The sequence below is a fragment of the Crinia signifera genome, chromosome 1, assembly GCF_055691185.1.
Source record: "Crinia signifera chromosome 1, ASM5569118v1, whole genome shotgun sequence".
Lineage (NCBI taxonomy): Eukaryota > Metazoa > Chordata > Amphibia > Anura > Myobatrachidae > Crinia > Crinia signifera.
The window spans coordinates 165,285,886-165,307,410 of NC_139217.1; the positions used below are offsets into that span (position 1 = coordinate 165,285,886).

A 21,525-nucleotide genomic window follows, 5' to 3' on the forward strand; every position below is an offset into this window, starting at 1 on the left:
GACTGCGCTTCACCTTCTAAATGTGGCGCAGCCAAAACTGAGGATTCCCCAATCCTATATAATCTATTAATGGAAAGGTTAGATTGGCGCTGCCCTGGGAGGTGTAATCTAAATGAGTGCCTGTACCCAAAGCTATGCGATTAAATTAATTAATATGTATTGCGGGTCTACAGATGTGGTTACGGATCAATATTGTAAAATAACAGTGGTTTTATTCATATGAACAAGTGATAAAAAAGCGCTGTATCATACAATGAAAAGGAGTCAAAGTCTTGGAACCGGTGATGTTACAGTGGAAGGGAGTTGTAGGGAGCTGGCATCCCTACTCCCTACAGTGCACAGTACTCCCTGATACCTTAAGTACAGTCCAAAGTCTTAGCACTGGTCCTTCGCCAAAATATTCGTCCCTCGGTGCCGCAGCTTTCGGTACTTGTGTAATATCTGGGCTCCAGATTTTTTTCATCGCATGCCACTACTTAAGGCATACCATGGGACCTGATTTTCGGGCTTTTTAGACGTTTCTTGTACAATGTAAAAATCGGTCGCATCGCATGCCATTACAATGGCATGCGATGCGACCGACCCAATTTTTACATTGTACCCAATGTTAAATGGCCCCCAGACCCGATTTTTAATTGTATACCCACCATGATGGTTAATTATTAGGTTAATAAAGCCCCCCCCCCCATTGTTAACGCAACGCCACGATAAACGCAAACCCGAAGTGCAGCGAGCCCACACCGGCGTGGATTTTATATAGTGTGGCGAAGTAATGCGCGTCCCCTCGCGGGGCTTGGTGGATCGCTGCGCTCGCCACACTATATAAAATCAACTCCGCCGACGTGAATAGTGGGGGTATGAAAAGGTCGGAGGACGCGTACCGCCGTCGCTCGCCACGCTTCGGGTTGGCGTTGATCGTGGGGTGGCGTTAACAATGGGTGGGGGGGGGGGCATTTGACATGGTCATTACCCATCAGGGTGGGTGTACAATCAAAAATCGGGTCGGGGGGGGCGTTTAACATAGGAATCAGGCATCTGGGTGCCTGTACAATTAAAAATCGGGTCGCATCGCATGCGATGCTATACTACTGATTTTTGGTTGTACAATGACATAAGATTTAAAAAATCGGGCACCCAGATAATACACAAGTCCCTAGCTTTTTTCGGTACTTATGTAGTATCTGGGCGCCCGATTTTTTGATTGTATGCCTTAAGTTAAGGCATACAATCAGATGCGATATCGCATACGACCATATCGCATGCGATGCGATGACCCGATTTTCCCATAGGATTCAATGTTAAAATGGACTGAGTCCATTTTAACATGGAATTCAATGGGAAAAAGTGGGCATGGAGTTGGATATAAACCTGTAGCGAGCCACCGAGCCCGAAGCGTGGCGAGCGTAGTGAGCCCTGGGAGGGGACACAGAATACCGTCCCCTCGCGGGGCTAGCTTCGCTCGCCACGCTTCGGGCTCGGTGGCTCGCTACGCTCGCCTTAGGTTTATATCCAACTCCATGCCCACTTGGATAGTAGGGGTATGAAAAGGACCCCTTTTTCCCATTGAATTCTATGTTAAAATGGACTCAGACCATTTTAACATTGAATCCTATGGAAAAATCGGGTCCATCGCATCCGATTTGGTCGCATGCGATGCGATGTGCCCGATCCGACCCGATTTCTGAATCGGGCGCCCAGATACTACATAAGTACCCTTTTTTCAATACAAGTTCTGTTCTACACTGCAGACAGGCTTAGTCGTACACAATATATGTATGTGTCCTATCAATCAGCAAAGTGTGCTGGTGCACCCTAGTTGTATTGTGCTGCGACTAAGACGCCGTTTTTTGGAAAAAAGATGACTGCCACTAGCGGAGTTGCATGCTACCTGGCAGCTCACTCACGCCAAGGCATCTCCAGGTGCCGGTTGTATTGGGCTAGATATGATGACACATCTGTAGATATCTGCAAAAAGAAATATAGTCATTTGTGATTTTCACCTATCACTACAATGTAATTCATATACTTGTTATGGTTTACTACACCTCACTCGAATGTCTGTACAGAAACCTAATCTTACAATCTTTTCATTTATTTTGGATGTTTTTATTTTCTCTTTATGTAGCGGGATCCTCCAGATGAAGAAATCCCATTTTGCACTTTAAAGTCATTTCCAGCAACTATTGAGCATACCATTCAGTGGGCAAGAGATAAGGTAGATAATACTATTATTGTCTGCTTAGGTGTTAAGCAATATCTTTTACTAACCTGTGTTTTGGTTTCCCTTTATAAACAGTTTGAAAGTTCATTTTCCCATAAACCCAATTTGTACAACAAATTTTGGCAGACTCATTCATCTGTGCAACATGTTCTCCAGGTAAGTAACCATTTATTGTCACTGTCATTCAGTAGTAATACAGGTTGCGTATCCCTTATCTAAATATCCATCATCCAGTGTCTCCAAAATGTACTTATTATTATTATTATAATTTTATTTATAAATCGCCACAAGTGTTTTGCAGCGCCGTACAAAGGAACAGTACAGGGAGACAAAACTTGGCATGACATTGCATAAATAACAAAAATAGAGTAAAAATAAAGAGCGCCACAGTTCAATACACATTACAGCTTAAATATAAGTAGTGAGGACTCAATCAACATACTATGGGCCTTATTTTGGTTCACTCTTAGAGGCAAATTCCTTCTTAGATGGGTAAAACCATGTGCGCTGCAGGGGGGCAAATGTAACGTGCAGAGAGAATTCGATTTGGGTGAGTATTTTGTTTCTGTGCAGGGAAAATACTGGCTGCTTTATTTCTACACTGCAATATATATCTCACTTTGAAGAAAAACCCCACCCAAATCTAATTCTATCTGCACATGTTATATCTGCCCCACCTGCAGTGCACATGGTTTTACCCATCTAAGAAGGATTTTGCCTCTAAGAGTGAACCAAAATAAGGCCCTATAAGAGGCTTGAGGCCAATGATGGAGAGGAGTATGCGGACGAAGATGGTCACTGAGTGTTTGAGTATAGGAGAGCTGTGAGTGAAATGTGAAGAGAAGAGGGCCCTGCTCGGAGGAGCTTACAATCTAGTAGGAAGGGGAGACCAACAGATGACAAGAGGTGCAAGCAAGTGGGTGGTGGCTAGATAGCAGGATGTAAACAGGCAAGGGGTCGGAGAACCAGCTAGTTTATGCAGTGGAAGGGTACGCTTTGATGAATAGGTGAGTTTTCAGTGCCCGTTTGAAGCTTTGCAAGGTCGGGGAGAGTGCACGGGCAAAGTCCTGTACTCTAGCATGGGAAGCAGTGATCAGGGTGGAGGAGAGACAACAGTCATCGGCCGACCGGGAGGGTGTAAGAATGGAGATGAGGTTAGAGATATATGGAGCAATGGAATTAGAGATGGCCCTGTATGTGAGTGTGAGGTGTTTGAAGAGGATTCTGTAGGGGAATAGGAGCCAGTGCAGATTTTGTTGAAGGGGAGTTGCAAAATTAGAGCGGCGGGAGAGGAAGATAAGCCTGGCACTTATATATTTTTTTGCTAAAAACGGAATGGCTACATTCTACGAAAGTGCCTCCAAGTTCAAGGACACCAAATTTATGTACCCTTGCATACCTTACTGGAGGAATGTGGTAGAAAAAAAATGCCAGAAAACCTTAGCAAATGTATTGATCAAATAAACACCTTACTGTATAAAGCATTCCATTTCAAATAGAAGTAAACAGTTTTTTTTAGGTTTTTTTTGTATGATGTTTATTGGTATAGCATTAATCTTTTGTACATGTTAAAAGTGTTTTTTTGTTTCTCGCTATTGTATTTCTTTTAGTAATAAGATACCTGTGTATTCTTTTTTTTTTTTCTTTAGAGAATAAAGTCTGGGGAGAGCTTAGAAGGCTGCTTCCATGTAGTAAAGCTGCTTAGCAGGAAACCTAGGACTTGGTCCCAGTGTGTGGAACTTGCAAGATTAAAATTTGAAAAGTATTTTAACCACAAGGTTGGTAAAACAAATGGCAAAAAGGAACAATGTTACGATAAAAATGCTTGCAAACAGTTGTGTGTTCTGGCATTTAAAGGGATTTGGTCTTACCACTCTTTTATAATTGTGTTTAGGGTGAATTGTAGAGTCGGTTTCAGGGGATCGGGAATGAAGTCTTCTAATTGGGGATGCTAGAATTATACTTTCACCTAAAACAAACACATTTGGGTTCTGTTTTTCATATTGATTTATTCCTTTCTGTAATCGAGTGCACATACCTAAAATACAAAGTTAAAATGTGACTCCATTCCCATCCCATAGTACTGTATTTCTTTAGCAGAGAATAGTAGCATATTACCCATGGTGATTGTGTATTTGTCTGTTACATTTCATCAAAGTAGTATTAATTTGTTATTGTCATAACGGTCTTTGAATAGCCCTAATTCAGTGTTAGAAAGGAAATCCCCCTGGTGCTGATGTAGTGGGAAATCATGACTTTGGAGCAGGGCTGTGCAATTGGAGCCCTCCAGATGTTGATGAACTACACATCCTAGGATGCTTTGCATTAGGTTTGCTATGTGGCCATGCTGAAACTGATGGAAGGCATGCTGGGATGTGTACTTCATCAACATCTGGAGAGCCGCAATTGCCCAGCCCTGCTTTGGAGTATATTCAATCCCGGATCACGACTATCGGGACACCGGCAATCGTGACCCTGGACCGTTCTCAGTCAAATGAAGTCAGATTGCTTAGAAAATGCCCTGAAATCCTGTGTGCCCCATTTGTGATGTCTACAGTAGTATTGTAAGCTCTATTGACACTTCTGTGTGACCATTTGTTTATTCAATATTATTTGTATTTATTTTTTTTACATTAGGCTCAACAACTATTACATTCATTCCCCCTGGATACACAGTTAAAAGATGGAAGTGAGTAACTTTAGGGGTAAATGTAGAAAACTCATTGACAGTGCATTACAATTACTGGGGCAGATGTATTAAGCCTGGAGAAGATATAAAGTAAAAATAAAGTGAAAGGAGATAAAGCACAAATCAGCTCCCAACTGTCAAACACAGTTCATTGGCTGGTGCTTTTTCTCCTTTCACTTTATCTCCACTTTATCTTTTCTCCAGGCTTAATGCATCTGCCCCATTGTTAGGGTATTCTTTGTTCACTCTGGGACACATTACTGCTGTAAATTATCTATGGGGTTTTTCTTATTGCTTGTCATTAATTATAGTAATACCGTTTTTGATAGAAACCGTGCATACCATAATGCCCCCCATTTTTTGGTATTGCCATTGCATTATATCTGGATTCACGAATCCTCCGTCTGCATCTCCTTAAACCGCTTTTGTTGCAGATATTCATCATTGCTTCAGTCATACCAAACAGCCCCTCTTGACATGCCAGATACCATGAAAAGGTGCTAGTGTCGGGCGTCTTTATTTATTTATTTTTTGCAGAACATGCATCTGAAGGTGCCCACACACTAGAAAGATCTGCGATATTAAGATGTGTACATAAGTTAGCTTTCAGGCAAGCGCACATCTCATTCCAATGGATCTTTTGCTAAATTTTCTGATCTTTCATGCAGCATGTAAGATCAGAAGATTTAGCAAAAGATCCGCGGGAATGCGCATTCGATTGAGATTGGAGGATTATTAGTAAAAATTGTTCTAGTGTGTGGGCACCTTTTTTAGACACATTATGATGCGCCCACCACAATGCAGGATGCATCTGTAGTTTATGCTGTTTACTTTAATATGTGACACTTGTATATCTAAGTTTAACGGAGTGTCTGCATCTGTATATGAAGTGCTACAATGCAGTGACTTTTTTTTTGTTTTTATTCCCCCATGGCAAGTTCTATTTGGCTTCATGTCTCGGTCACACACACAGATATAAAAGTGCTGGATATCAAATTAATCAGTAGTGTCTTCTAGTGCGTCCCAGCCACATTGTGTTTCATTTAAGACACATTTTCTGCTTACACACTAGGCTAGATGCCCCAGACCTGTCAGCTTTCTCGATAAAGACATCTTCCCCCTGCATAGCTTATTTGAGGTCACGTCTCTATGCTTCTGATATCCTACAGTATATATAATACCAATTACATTACATTGCCAATGTATGCATGTAGTGTTCCTTCTAGGAACCAAACAGGGCAGGGCGCTGGAGGGGCGGACCGGCACGCCAACTTCACAATTGGGGGGCGTGCCCGGGCTGCAGCATCACAATTGGGGGCGTGCCCGGGCCGCCACATCACAAATGGGGGCGTTCCACTGGCCGCCGCGTCACTGAAGGGGGCGTGCCCGGGCCGCCGCGTCACTGAAGGGGGTGTGCCCGGCCGTAACTAAGTCCCCGAGCTGCCGGGAAAGCGCCGTGCACCGCAATCTATGGCGGCGCTGGGCTTCACCGGTGCACTCCGGTGGGCAGGCAGCAGGCTGTTTTAGCGGGGCAGGGCGCATTCTGCCCTTTAAAAATCGGGCAGGGCGCAGCGCCCCGCTAAAACAGCCTAGCGGGAACACTATGCATGTCCTTTTGTTGAGTGGTAAAAAAAAATGAAGAACTGTGACTGTTTATAAATAGATGATGATGATAACAATAGTCTTATGTTGGATTCCCCCCAGGTTTATTTTGGCAGTCCCCAAAGCGACCACCTACTTCATTACATTTTGATACAAAAGACCCATTGTAAGTATTTCTCCAGCTTACATGATTTCATTAACACACTGGTGTCCAATTCAAGTCCTTAAGTGTCCCCAACAGGTCATGTTTTCAGTCTCTGCGGAAGCAGGTGGTATAATTACTGACCTGGCAAAACTTATTGCATGAATAAAATAATTCTGAAAACAATACCTGCTGGGGTAATTCAGAACTGGCATTGACAACCCTGAATGGATGTAAATGACACTGTAATTGTACTAATGCTTTATTTTTTGTGCCCAGGCATTTCAGCTTCATACTCAGTTCAGCTAAATTATATGCAGAAGTATACAGCATCCAGTTCACTGAGAAGGTAAGGTAATACAAATGTGTCTACATAGACACCATATGGTTGACATAGACAAAAAGTTGACATGGCCAATGGTTGACACATGAAAGTGTCCATATGAGTTTTTTTCACTTTGTTTTCACCATATTTTCTTTTTAACTGTTTGATGCGCTGTTGACCTTTTCCCAGCAAAAAATAACACCCAAATGGTAACGAAGTTGCATGGACCTTTCAGCTCACTTATGCAAGGCATCTTCTGCTGCGTATTGAGGCTAAATGTATGAGGACACATCTATGTACATATCTATAACCATAATGTCAGTCTAGTAGCGCTAAATATGTTTGAGATAATAAATTATAGTTTGGGAAGGGAGTTATTGTACACTTTCCTGATTTCCAGTCTGGAATGCAACTACTACAGTCAGTTACTACTACTACTCCTCAGCTGGTATTTACTGGTAACCAAAAAATATAGTTTGCACTTTTTTGAGCAGCAGATATGTCAAGTATGTCACTTTCTTAGAACTTAATACACTGGGATTCTTGCAGTTATAGAAAATAGTTTGTTCTCTTATATCTTAGACTGAATCTTTTGTTCATCATATACTGTATATGTTCTATTTGATTTATCAAATGCAGATCTTACCTGGCCCTAGCAACCCCACCACACCCTGACCTGTGATCTTCCTTCCCAGAATGTCTTATTCATGGCGTTCCTCAGCAACATTGTACTACAGGTTGAGTATCCCTTATCCAAAGTGCTTGGGACCACAAGCAATTTGGATAAGGGATTATTCTGGATTTTTTTTTTATGTACCCTGGCGGTGCCTAGCTAGTGTCAATGGCAACCATCGATTCCTCTTCAGCATCATCCCCGGTCCCAAAGATGCATTGCGCGGGTGCATCAGTGATGTCACCCGCGCAATGCATTCTTGGGACCGGGGATGCCGCTGAAGAGAAATTCGATGGCCGCCATGTACTTCAGGGGATGAGGTAAGTATTAAAAAAGGTGCGGGAGGAGGAAATACAGGAGTAATGTAAATCTTTTTCATTCTCTGTTGCTTACTGGACTGTCTATGACATCCTTTTTGTTTTTAGTAATTATTAGGTAACCTTTCTTTCACTTCCCATTTTCCTCTCTAATGTGGAAATTTCTCTCCGCTATTGCTGACAAACCAATAAGTAGGGTTTATTTAGCCAAAGGAGCTAAGAATAGGGTACATTTAAGTGCATTGCTGAAATGCTAAAATAGAGGACCTATTAGGAATCCAAAAGGGTACAATATATCCTGCTCTAATAATATAAATCCAAATACAATTTAATAATAGTGTAACTGTCTGCAGCTCCCGAACGCAGAACCTCTGGAACACTTAATTTACCTGAAGGGGATACCATGGAGCCTATGCAGCCAACAACATTTATTATGGAATATAATACACCCTAGAGTGTCAGCTTGTGAGCAGGGCCTTCTTACCTCTATGGGCCGGTTGCACCAAACTTCAAAAAGTGATAAATTGGTGATTGATGGACAACCAGCAAATCAGCTCCCAACTGCCACGTTATGGGTTGTGTTTGATAAACAACCAGCCAACTCTCTCCTGTCATTTTTCACTCTCCACTGCATCACTTTTTGAAGCTTGATGCATCTGGCCCTGTCTGTTATTTTCCAAGCTTGATTTGTTTTTTCTGTATTTTCCAAAAATAAACCAACTGATTATGCTGCACTATTTAAGTAACTAATAATAGATTAATGACTAATAGCTTGTGCACATTTGAAAAAAAAAAAAACATATAAGTCATAAAGGACTGGCTCTCAAAATATATAATTTATCTGCTGTAATTTGGTTGGTAGATTATTGTGCATTTTTTATTTTTATTTTCCTTTTATGAGGAAAGAATCATTTTGAATTACTTTATTAATGTGCATGAAAACATTATAAATTTTATAATAAATGATGTCCAGGCAGACTTTCACAGTTTTCTTGATGTCTGAAATGCACCGCAAATACCTTCTTCTCGTGTTCAGTGAAAAGAGATTTTAATGTACAGTCCGTCCTCACCGCAAAAGTTATCTTTTGCTTAGTGACCGCTAAACAAGATGGAACTCTATTGAGAAATTAGTGAATTGGGAGGAGCTTGGGTATTCTAACATGGGTCGAAACACACTTACTGTAGCCAGTTAGTATAAAGATACAAGTGTTTAATAAGACAGCAAGCTTATCTACCATTAACCTAAAACAATTCATTTCAACTGCCTTTAGAATGCACACACTCCAGTGCATATGTCAAATTATTTTTTACTAGACCTACTTGCCTAATTTCAGGATTTGCTTTTTAGCATAGGTACTATAGCCATACATTAATAAGTCCACATTTAAACAAATTTTTAATACATAATGTTGTCTTGTTAGGATTTGTCGCAGGATGTAATCAAGAAAATTATATCAGCAATGAGGATTGAAGAATTTACACCTTCAAACAAGGTATTTACATTTGCTTTGTTATGCTCCTACTTATATTGTTGAGTTAATTGCTCCTGTATAGCAACACCATTCATACATGATGCAAACAATGCATTAAGCATGTCCTAGTTTATGTAACATGGAAACTTTGACACAAATTAAATGTTTCTATTGTTTGTGTACAAATGTACCCTATTTTGCATGCTCAGTGTGCCTAATGCATTCATACAATAAAAAACCGGTTTATAGACTTGTTTTAAAAAAATCTCTGGTGCGATCCTGCTAACTTCTGAAGCATTGGATAGACAGATGTTGACAATCTGTCGTTTTGCTAATTTAACACAGGGGAATATTCAATCTGGGATCACGGCTGTCGATCCCCACCGACAGCCGTGATCCAGGCCCGTTTGCGGTCAGATCGACCGCAAAACGACAGACGGGATGCAATGTCCCGCCTGCCGATGGGCGCAAAGGGGGCGTGGCCGCGAAAACGCCCGTGGATTGTCGATCTGCGGCCCGGATAACGACAATCCACGGCCGTTATCGGCAGAATGGGCCCGACAGCTTCCGTCGGGCCCATTCTGCCATGATCCTGCATCAATGGTGTCGCTAATGACAGCATTGAATAAGGAGCTGCCGCTTTTTCCCACGTCGGAAATAGCGGCAGCAGATTGCATACCCCCCTGACACTCCCGGAGTATGATTTGTAAACATAGTAGCTCCAACCTACCGGGACCTCTCTTAGGGCAACAAATTGCCTTTCAATGTTATACTCCGTGTCATTCATATTCCATGTCATATATTAAGTAAACCTAAAAAAGTAATATGTTTGCTTTGAACTATGGGATTTTTATTATTTATCTTTATTATTTATCTTTAAGCCTCTTAGTGAAGGTGGAATTCACCAGAATAGACTGTATTTTGATATATCTGTAAAGTGCAGGCTCCTCCCCATCAATACTCTGATGCTACTTTGCAGCCTCTGTCATGTCTAACAAAGCCCCAAAGGGCATTCCAGGAGTACAGAAGAAAAGGGAGAGGAGAAAATTTGATGTTTCTACATATGTTTTCTATTGTGGCACCACTGTATGACCTCCCTTTGCACTGTTATGTTCTTGTTCATAACTTAATTTCCTGTTATTCCTGTTATTCTGGTTAGGACTGTTGTTAATGTTGAAGAATTTTACCTTTCTCCCATCAGCCCTAACCCTCAAAACTGTCCCTTTTTAGATGCAAAATAGTAAAGATGTAACTTTTGGCAAAAGTGTGCCAAAGATCAAGTCTCATCTGCTCAGCGAGGCAGTACTGTCTAAGTTACCTCACAGACACCATAACCGTAAATTGATCTCCATAAAAGTTAATTGTCTGGCAAATGAACAAAGTAAATCCAAATGGCAGTATCTTTATTAGTACATAATTAGTAGGTTATGCATTTGAGTCCTACTTATCTTGTCCAGAAAGCCATGAGATCATCAAAAGAAATAAGAGGACACTCTTCTGAAAACTTATCCTGGTCCAAAAATTTGATTCCATAATTTGGAGAATAAACGAAACTTAAAGACTGAACTTTGTCTCCCTTTCTGCCAAAAGCAAAGCCCAATAGAGACACCTCCGCTCCAAAGTTGCTTAGTTGAGGGGATAGACAACAGGAAGGCATGCGTTTTAAATTTCACAGAAACCAGTGGCTAGAAGGAACGTACCTTGATGAGATAACCGGGAATTATGGAAGGGTGAATGAATAAAAATGCTTTATTATTGTTAAAAGTTCTTCCTTGGTTTTCTATGAAGGAAAACTGAAAGACTCTTGAACCATGACCTACAAGCTTTGGAGTCATTAGCCAGCTTTTACCTGCATTCTGTAGAACAACATTAAGCAGTCCAAATTACAAAATGTGCTATTAACTATTGTGTGTTCATCCCAAGTTATGTGAAAGTTCAAAACCTGTGGTTAAACCAAGGTTCCTACTCTCAGGGGCTCTGCCTCCCACCACAAAAAAGCAAAGGTGAATCACAAATCTCCTATCTGTGCTAGCACACATGGTCTCCCCAGGTCTCAATGTAGTTTTCTAGACCTGGAACCATCCCTGTGTACTGGTCCATTGTCTAATGTAAGGTAGTCAAAATAAATAGGAAGACCTTTTATGAAGACCCTACCTCTGCAGTCAAGTATATTGATAGTACAAACTATTCACTTTGAAGAAAATGTTGTACTTGCTAAATGGCTTGCACCAAATCTATTACTCCCAGTTGCTCCTATGAAAGGATGATTAAACCCGACTGGTCCTTCACCAGTCCCTCGCGAAAGTCCAGTAAATGGGAACTTCCCCTGAGGTCTGCAGATGGCAATCTCTGCTTCTTTTCTCTTCTGTCCATTTGGGAGGAGACCCTGTCTGAAAAATCACCCAACATAACCATGTCAATTTGGCAAAGCTGGCCCATTTTGTAATGTGCAGCAAGGTCCATGGCTGTACTGCCAGGTGAACATCTCTGTTCTGCCAGAGCATTTGAAAATAACATATCTTGCAAATGTAGGAGTATAGCATCTGAGAGTGCACCATCCGGTCAGAATAAAATCCATCTCCTTGCATACAAGAGAGTTGCTTGCGTGGGTTTTTTCCGGGTTCTTTGATATACTGGTAGGTTGTTTGGCTCCCAACATAAATGAAACCTAGAATGTCTGTGTGCTTGTACATGTGATAGGGAATATAGATTGTAAGCTCCACTGGGGCAGGGACTGATGTGAATGTTCAAATATTCTCTGTAAAGCGCGGTGGAGTATGTGTGCACTATAAAAATAACTTAATAAATAAAGATCCAAGTTTTGTGACGTAACTAATTTTATGCTTGATTTTATTCATAGATAGTAGAAACTGATGAAAATGTAAAGAAACCTGACCAAATTCCAGTTAGCAGCGAGGATGAGCGGCTAGCAGTTCTACAGTTAGAAAAAGCCATTGCAGAAGACCAAGACACACAAGGTAATTTCGGTTTTATTTCCCAATAATAAAATGTTTATTTCTGATACAAATCAAAAGGATGTATGAGGTTGAGATATTTGTAAATGTTTACCATCTTTTAAGTGGTGCATTACTTCCAAAGATGCTTAAAGAAAAAGAAACATGGGGTATGGAATATATAAATGTGAGAGAAAGGTGTAACTACCTCCTTCCTTTTGGTTGTTGTGGATACTGCTTTTGTTTCAGAAGTGTCTGGATAGATGAGTGGAAAGAAAACTGTCCTTAATGGAATTCCAGAAATTTGTATAGGGCTTGTTCCATAAACTGCCTCCATTTGTGCCTTCTATAGTTATGGAAGTTCTTTACCACCTTATTAGTTTTATTGTGAGATTCTTTTTTGCTCATTCCTGGCTGGCATGTTTCAGAGCTGGCATCTTTTTTTTTTTTTTTGTGAAGCTAAAGCTTCTCAATTTCCTTGAGGATATGTGTGTTAGTGCCAAGCATTCTTTTTCCTTCAGCCTATGGTGTCACATTGTGACCATGCATATTGGTAGGTCCACAGACACCAAGGAATTTATGAAGTGCAACAGGGAGTGGCTCCTCCTCCCCTGTACCCAGCCTGCCCCGGAACAGACCATTTTTTTCCTTGGTGTCTCAGGAAAGGGCACATTTTTAGGAGCAGGGTGTTTGCGCTGGTGGTCCTGGCAGTGGGGCTTCAATCATTCGGGAAGCCAACACTAGGCCACCAGGGACAGAGCACAGTAGGATGCAGTCCCTGGGACGGCTTTGGGCGGGGGTCAGAGCGTTCCATAGCTCTGCCCACAAACCTTAGCACGGGTCTCTGTATAAAGCTGCCTACCTCAGGTCACATCTCCCTCTCCACACCCCTCCCCCACCCAGCCCTGTGGCCATTTCCTCACAGAGGAGCCAGTGTGTCTGCAAGCTGCTGCTACAAGCGTAGGGGAGCTGAGTGTTTTAATCAGAAAGGACTTATCTGAGGGTGCAATCCTTCCTCACTGCCCTGGTGTCAGTTTGTGTATTCCCCTCCCTCACCTCATGGTTATACTATAACCACCACTTTCTCACTAGATTGGGGGTTGTCTTTTGGCAAGTTTTTTTTTGTTTTGTCTTTTTTATACTGATTAATAGATACTGCTGTCTGCTCAGAGTGCACAGATACCCAACAGTAACCCACTTATTTTTTAATTTGTGGTTCACCAATCTAGTAGTGTTCCCATCATTGCCCACTTTCCTATTTATCGGTCTTTATGTGTGTTAGTCTCTGTAAAGCAGGGTGCATTATTTCTTCCAAGGGTTTAGGAACCTCTGGGCTACATGCTTATACATTGTGCAAGGAAAATTTTTCATGCTCGTGTAGAGACCATGGTGACATTTGTGATCACTATTCTGTGGATGTCTCTTGGGATGAGCTGCTGTGACGCTCTGCTCTGGCCGAGCCTTACTGGGATGCTTCCGTAGCACGTATGTGACTTAACTGCCCAACTTGCAGCGTCAAGGTAACGGCAATCAGTTCCTACAGGGGACTCTGCTCCGTCTCATGTACAATCAGAACCAGCTTGGGTTCAGAGGTTGTCTCAGTGTGTAAAGGAGTTAGTGCAGATTGCAGATTTATTCAAATTTGCAACAGAACGCAGAACTCCACCCAGGTCTTCAGTCATTTTGGCTCCGTTCAAGGATTCAGACTCAGTTCTTCTACTTTCCCCATCCCTGATGTAACTTCTTTTAAGGAACCTACAGACAGAAAAATTGAGCTGTTCCTAAAATCTATTTATTCAAATACAGGGGCTGCACTGCATCCTGCTTTTGTAACTACTTGGATGTCCTTAGCTGTAGCAAGTTGGCTAGATGCCCTTATGGAAAGGTTAAGGTCTGGATCTCGCAGATCTGATCTTATGTTTTTTTGCAAAATAACATCCGAGAAGGAAACACCTACCTAGGTGAGGCAGCCTTAGACTCTGGTACTTTTGCTTCAAAGGTGTCCACCACTGCTGTTGCTGCGAGGATCCGCTCTTGGCATGCTGACAGTGAGTCCAAGAAGGCTTTAGAGGCCCTCCCCTTCTCAGATGAGGTCCTTTTTGTGCTAAATTAAATAAGATTGTTGCCATGATTCCCGCATCTATAATAGCCTTTTTACCTTCTGCTGATTTGAAACCTAGGGTTTCGCTCCTTTCATCTTCAAGGAAAGACAAGAGGTCAGTCATCCTCAAGATTCCAACCTGTCCCTTCTAAGCCGAAAAATCCAAGGGTCGTCAAACCTGTCAGCAGGCTGTAATAAAACCAGTGCCTCCTCTTGAAAAAGGGACTCCAACCTTTTCCTCGTCCCACAGCCAGACAGCACTTTTCGGCCTATCCTAAATCTTTAGACTCTGAATCCTTTCCTTCGAGGTTCCAGATGGAATCCCTGAGATCTATCCTTCAGGCTGACTTAATGGCTTCCTTGGATGTGCAGGACGCATGTCTGCACATCCCTATTTGGAAAGACCATCCGTTCTTCCTCAGGTTTGCAATTCCTCAGGTTTGCAATCCATTACCAGTTCTGGGTGTTACCGTTCGGCCTGTCATCTTCTCCTAGTGTATTCATGAAAGTGATGACCGCTTACCTGAGGCTCCAGCGCATCTGAATTCTGGGTACTTGTTTCCTATCTGGGCGCCCACGATCAAAATCGCGGTCATCGGGGGTAAAAATCGCGGTGATCGCGGGCATCGCGGGTAAAATTGGATGGTCGCGATGACCGCGATCACCGCGATTTTCCCATAGGGAACAATGTTAAAAAGGCTGATTGACCGCGATTTCACTGTTAAATGGCTCAATTGACCCGATTTGGCCATATTAACCCTGAATTAGGCCCAATTAACCCTTAAATGTCCCCACCAATTTTTGACGCCACCCCACGATCCACGCCAACCCGAAGCGTGGCGAGCGCAGCGAGCCCGCGAGGGGCGGCGGTACGCGTCCTCCGACCTTTTCATGCCCTACTATCCACTAGGGCGTGGTGTGAGAATATAATAGTGTGGCGAGCGCAGCGAGCCACCGAGCCCGAAGCGTGGCGAGCGCAGCGCGCCCCGCGAGGGGACGCGGATACCTTCACTGTGAAGGCCGCGAGGGGACGCGCATAATTGTGCAGGTATCCGCGTCCCCGCGCGGGGCTCGCTGCGCTCGCCACGCTTCGGGCTCGGTGGCTCGCTGTGCTCGCCACACTATTATATTCTCACACCACGCCCTAGTGGATAGTAGGGCATGAAAAGGTCGGAGGACGCGTACCGCCGCCCCTCGCGGGCTCGCTGCGCTCGCCACGCTTCGGGTTGGCGTCGATCGTGGGGTGGCGTCAAAAATTTGGGGGGACATTTAAGGGTTAATGGGCTCTGTGGCCCATTTAACATTGATTCCTATGGCCAAATCGGGTGGATTGAGGCATTTAACAGTAAAATCGGGTCCATCGCGGCTTTTAACATTGATTCCTATGGGAAATCGTGAGCATCGCGTCGCGGGCATCGCGGGTACATTTATGGCCGGCCGCGACGCGACCGACACGATTTCCAAGTTTAACATTGGTTTCAATGGGAAATCGCGGGCATCGCGTCGGTCGCGTCGCGGCCATACATAAATGTACCCGCGATGCCCGCGACGGGCGCCCAGATAGGAAACAAGTACCGGAATTCTGCCTTATTTAGACCAACTTCTGCTGATTGCAAACTCACAGGCCAGCCTGCAAAATCACATTCAGCTGACTTTATCAGTTCTTCAGTCCAGCCTCCTTCCCGCTCAGTGTATGATTTACCTGGGATCTCTGTTGGATACCAATCTTCAGAGGGTTTCTGTTCCAGAGGAGAAGTGCATGTCTCTACAGTCATTGGTCTGGGATTTCCTGTCCTGCAGGGCAGTAACGGTTCATTTTTGCATGTGTCTGCTGGTCAAGAAGGTGGCTTGCTTCGAAATGGTACAGTATGCTCTGTTGCTTTCTCTGCCCCTTACAGCTGGAACTTCTTCATCTTGTCTGTCTCTTCTTTGGTGGCTGGAGTCATCTGACAAAATAACTTTTCATCATCCTCGATTTGGTGATACTCTCGATGGATGCAAGCCTCTGGGGTTGGAATACTGTGGTGAAATCTCACTTCTTTCAGGATTGATGGTCAGCCCGCGAGGCAAAACTGTAAATTAATGTTTTGGAAATGAGGGCAATCTAACTTGCTCTTAAATGGATGGGCTCCTTGCTCAATCGTCGGCGGTGAAGATGCAGTCCGACAGTGGCTTATATCAACCATCAGGGGGGCAGTCGGACAGGGATGCAGGAGGTATCCTGCATTCTGCAGTGAGCAGAGAAGTTTATCTTAGCCTTGTCTGCTGTTTACATTCTCATCCTTCTAAACTGGGAGGCCGATTTCCTAAGCAGGCAGGATGTCCACTCGGCAGAGTGGTTTCTCCATCTAGAAGTTTTCCAGCAATTGGTGTCACGATAGGGCCATCTTTGGATCGACCTGTTCACCTCCCATCGCAACCACAAGCTTCCTCACTCGGGGGACTCAAACAAGGGATTCAGGAGCATTTCTAGTGGACACTGTATCTGTTTCCTCAGATTACCTTCCTACCGTGGGTACTTCGCAAGCTGCAGGCAGAGAACCTGACGGCCATCTGCGCAATCTGTACATCTCCCCCTGGCGTCTTCCTCTACGCCTAGATCTGTTAACTCAGGGCCCGTATCTCCATCCATACCTCTCGTGTGAATTTTATGGCCTGGCTGTCGAGAGGTCGGTCTTGAAAACCAGTTCTTCAGACCAGGTTAATCATACCATGGTTTCTGCTCTGAAACCTACTGTTCGCATTTATCAACAGGTGTAGCAAACTTATTTCTCCTGGTGCCTGCCGCCCCGTCCGTACTCTTTCTCGCCTTCAGACTTTTACAGACAGGTCTCGATGCGGGCCTTATATTGGTGTCCCTAATGGTACAGATTTCCGCCCTGTCCGTTTTGTTTCAAAAGAGAATTGCTTAGTCTTTGGGGGGTGTGCAATGCTCCGCCGCTATTCCTGATGGGAAATAGCAGCGGGTCCCTATTCAGTGCTGTCTTTACCGACAGCATTGAAGAGTGATCATGGCAGAACGAGCTTGACTTTAGAAGCTGTTGGGTCCGTTCTGCTTATAACAGCCGTGGATTGTCGCGATCATGCAATAGAATGCATTATGGAGGTGTGCTTGTGTCCCTGCACATCCGCAGGCATGCTTATTGTGGCAAATGACTTGTGGTGGTTTTCAAGCACAGCTAAAAACTGATTGGCTAATACTCTATCATCTCTCTCCAAGCTTTGATAACACCCCCTTAATAAAGATACTGGACCATTGCTAGATGGATTACAGCTTACATTATTACAATGGTTATTTTAGCCTGTGCAGCACAGGAGACCCACAAATTTTGTAGGGCTGCCACTTGGTTATCAACACCCACATAATTCTGGTTTCATCTGTTTGTGTCCAGCGATGCTATTTGTGGAAGAAGGGTGCTTGGAACTGCTTCCACACAGTGCACCTACCCTTCGTGTACCAATGTTTCCCAGTTTACAGCAATTATTTTGGCAGGGAGTGAAACTACATGTTTATCTCTCGCACATGCATAAACACAGAGGCAATCACAAGGTAGCAGACTAGCTTTCGAAGTATTAGCTTCGAGAGGGCTTACTAGTATGTTTATATTTTCCTAAAGTCCATTGGAGGACACTTGTCCTCACCCTTTACACTCTTGTTTGTTAAACATAATATTTTAGGAGGCTTTGGTTCTTTTCCTTCTTTCTCATTTCTCAAAATCTTGACTTGCGGGGCTTGGACTGATGGCTTTCTTCTAGGTGTCAGTGTATAGGGAAAAGCTTCAGACAAGTGTTACAATTTAAAGTGTCCACTCTATTTCAGCACTTGTATAAAAAAAATTCCACTAAAAGTTTAACCATCCTCTTTTATGCATACCTTTTAGCTGATGAACTCATATGTTGAACATATAATTTGACAATTGTATTTTTTAATCGTTTTTTACATATTTACTCTGTTAGGGGACCTTCAAATTAAATTCTTATCATTTGAAAAGGATGACGACCGCAATGAGCACATAAACTTTATTACGGCAGCCTCCAACTTGAGAGCCAGAATGTACAACATTGAAGCAGCGGACAGACTGAAGACCAAGCGTATTGCAGGGAAAATTATTCCAGCTATAGCTACAGCCACAGCAGCTGTGTCCGGGCTGGTTAGTAGTGACCAGTTCATCACATGGATATTTGCTGTTAGGAATTGGAATTGTCTTCAAGTGAAACCTATTCATACATCTTCATTCACAACTAGGGTGGCCAATCTCGGGATCAGCTGGGGATTAGTCTAATCCGAGGCAGCGTCTGAGCACTTGCTCAGACATTGCCCTGCTGCTCCTGTCCTGGCTGTGTGGCTTTGTGCTGCGTGACACGGTCAAAGGTCGTGCTGCGCGTCATGCCGGCCGTGCCCACGTCCGTCCTGTTCCTGGCCTCACTGCCCCCAGGATTGACCAATTTTCAATCCCAAATACGGGATTGGAAAATTGCCCCGGGATTGGCATCCCTACTCACAACTAATCTCAATGTGAAATGGCTGTGTATATTTTTTTATTTAATTTTGTAACCATTGGTTTGACACAGCTTAACCTAGTTTCATCAATACTGTTAAGGGTACTTATGTATTATCTGGGCACCCGATTTTTTCATTGCATGCCAATAAAGGCATGCGATGTGATGTGATGCGATTTTTCATTGTAAAGACCTGATTTTTAATTGTATAGTCAACCATGGGTGATTTTATACCCCCACTATCCAACTACGCATGGAGTTGATTTTATATAGTGTGGCGAGCGCGATGCGATGAAAAAATCGGGCGCCCAGATATTACATAAGTACCCTGTTAAGCCTACTTGCAGATCATCTAGCAAAATACCACTGTTTTGCTTTCTTTTCCATAGAATCCCTTCCTAACCACCTTAGGGGGGTATTCAATGTGCCGCCGCTATTTCCGACGGGGGGAAATAGCGGCGGCTCCCTATTCAATGCTGTCTTTAGCGACAGCATTAAAGCGTGATCACGGCAGAATGGGCCGACTTTACAAGCTGTCGGGCTCGTTCTGCCGATAGCGGCCGTGGATTGTCGCGATCCCGGCTGTATTTGCGGCTTCTCCCCCTTTGCACCGGTCAGCAGGCGGGACATTGAATCCCGCCTGTCGTTCAGCTGTCGGGCTGACCGCAAACGGGCCAGGATCACGGCTGTCGGCAGGGATCGACAGTCATGATCCTAGATTGAATACCCCCTTAGTCTCTTGATCATCTAATTGTGGTAAAATAGTCTTTTCAAAGTATAGCAATTGGTTTGCCTCTATGGGAGGCATATACAGTAGGAGCAAGTTTCATCTTTGCTCCTCTGGCCATGGCTAGCCATGGCTATTCTATTGTTCTCAGCTGCAATACGTATTGTATTGCAGTTGAGAACAATAGATTAGCCATGGCTAGCCCTGCCCAAAAGAGCAAAGATGAAGATTGCTCCTACTGTATGTGACATTGCTAAGGTTGACGTTTGTATCATTGCCAGAACTGGATATACTGTATGATGCATCTAGTGTACACAAGATGGAAACTGGCTTCTACATATAATGTGCACGAGTGTTTGCTTTACATTTTACTGAGGTAATTCCTACTTTTTGTTTTTCTCAGGTTGCCCTGGAGTTAATTAAAGTTGTTGGAGGACATCCATTAGAGGCTTACAAAAATTGTTTCTTCAACCTGGCAATTCCAATCATTGTTTTTACAGAGACCGCTGAAGTAAAAATAACTCATATCAGGTGCTGTGATGCCCCAAATTGTATCCGTTTTCTATAACCTCTTTAATTGCCATTTTGTAAATTGATCCTCATTCAGGGCCACATGTATCGAGCTTTAAAAAGTGATAAAGTGGAGAGCAATAAACAGCCAGCCAATCAGCTCCTAACTGTCATGTTAGTGTCGGTGTGTAAAATGACAGGAAGGAGCTGACTGTTTATCATTCTCCACTTTATCACATTTTGAAGCTTAATACATAGGGCCCTTAGAGTTAAGCATAACATTAGGAGTTAGGTGTACATTTAGGTTTTGTGCACATATTTGGAATTGATGGGGGGGGGGCACACTCTAAGTAAACTGTAATTGCATTGCTGGGGTGGGGCCTTTAAAACCTGAATAGTGTACTGCAGGCAGAAGCAGCACGACTTTCACCCTTGCATTGATTGGAGCATGGTTTGTACAAGTAAGATCTTGTTACAGTCACTTTTTTCAAATAAAATAAACCGTACTAGGATCAGCTCTGCTGGGTCTAGATATTCAACCTTTACTACTATGTAACTTTGTATGTAACTATGTAACGTCTTTTGTGGCAGGTTTTTTTTATTTTTATGTATATTGATCTTGTAAATGGTGTTCTGTACAAATAGCAATATGAATCTGACAATGCCTGTATTGTACTACCGTTCCAATAGCAGTCAATGGTTCCAGGAGGAAATTTCACAAGTGCAATGTGAATACAGTATTACTGTATTGTTTACTTATTGTGACAATATGGGCTTTCTCTGCCAACCTGTGACGTTGGTTTACAGATTTGTAGTGTAAGCTTTACTTGCCTTCAGTAACCTATTGCTACAGACCACATCTCCTGTCATCTTACTATCTTTTTAACTAAGGATCTTTAAACAATAATACTTTTGATTACTCAGTTGCGCAGAAAACTCTGTAAAGCTAGTGAATGTAGGCAAACCCTGTAAATGTAGTGAATGTATTCACACACGTGCCAAGGAGGTTTGTGCTATGGCATGGTGTGTATTTGCCCTACCGTCCATGAGCTGCCCAGATCAGGGGAGGAGCTCTGCCTTTAATCTGACACAAAATAGTTGATCTGCTACCTAAAGTACTTGCAGCACTTGAGGCCCTACTGTCTGGTACCTCCAATATGCTGAGCATGCAACAGGACAGTATCCAATCCATGGAGTATCTATCCTACAATTTTGCAAATGTTCCCTGAGATTGCTGTTTTGTGGGGATTTGTTCACTTGCATATTATACTGCTGAAGAAAAACTGTGTATT

The 21,525-nt window shown here is 43.1% G+C and overlaps 1 protein-coding gene across 1 annotated transcript in view; it reads left to right on the forward strand.

The window, feature by feature from the left end:
• UBA6 (ubiquitin like modifier activating enzyme 6) overlaps nucleotides 1-21,525 on the forward strand; it is an 88,807-nt gene that overhangs the window by 62,012 nt on the left and 5,270 nt on the right. The window contains exons 20-29 of the mRNA XM_083176240.1: nucleotides 2,126-2,215; nucleotides 2,297-2,377; nucleotides 3,871-3,999; nucleotides 4,859-4,910; nucleotides 6,615-6,678; nucleotides 6,934-7,003; nucleotides 9,391-9,462; nucleotides 12,302-12,419; nucleotides 18,454-18,647; nucleotides 20,127-20,254. Coding sequence (XP_083032366.1) covers nucleotides 2,126-2,215; nucleotides 2,297-2,377; nucleotides 3,871-3,999; nucleotides 4,859-4,910; nucleotides 6,615-6,678; nucleotides 6,934-7,003; nucleotides 9,391-9,462; nucleotides 12,302-12,419; nucleotides 18,454-18,647; nucleotides 20,127-20,254 — 998 coding nt within the window. The remainder of the gene's footprint in view (nucleotides 1-2,125; nucleotides 2,216-2,296; nucleotides 2,378-3,870; nucleotides 4,000-4,858; nucleotides 4,911-6,614; nucleotides 6,679-6,933; nucleotides 7,004-9,390; nucleotides 9,463-12,301; nucleotides 12,420-18,453; nucleotides 18,648-20,126; nucleotides 20,255-21,525) is intronic.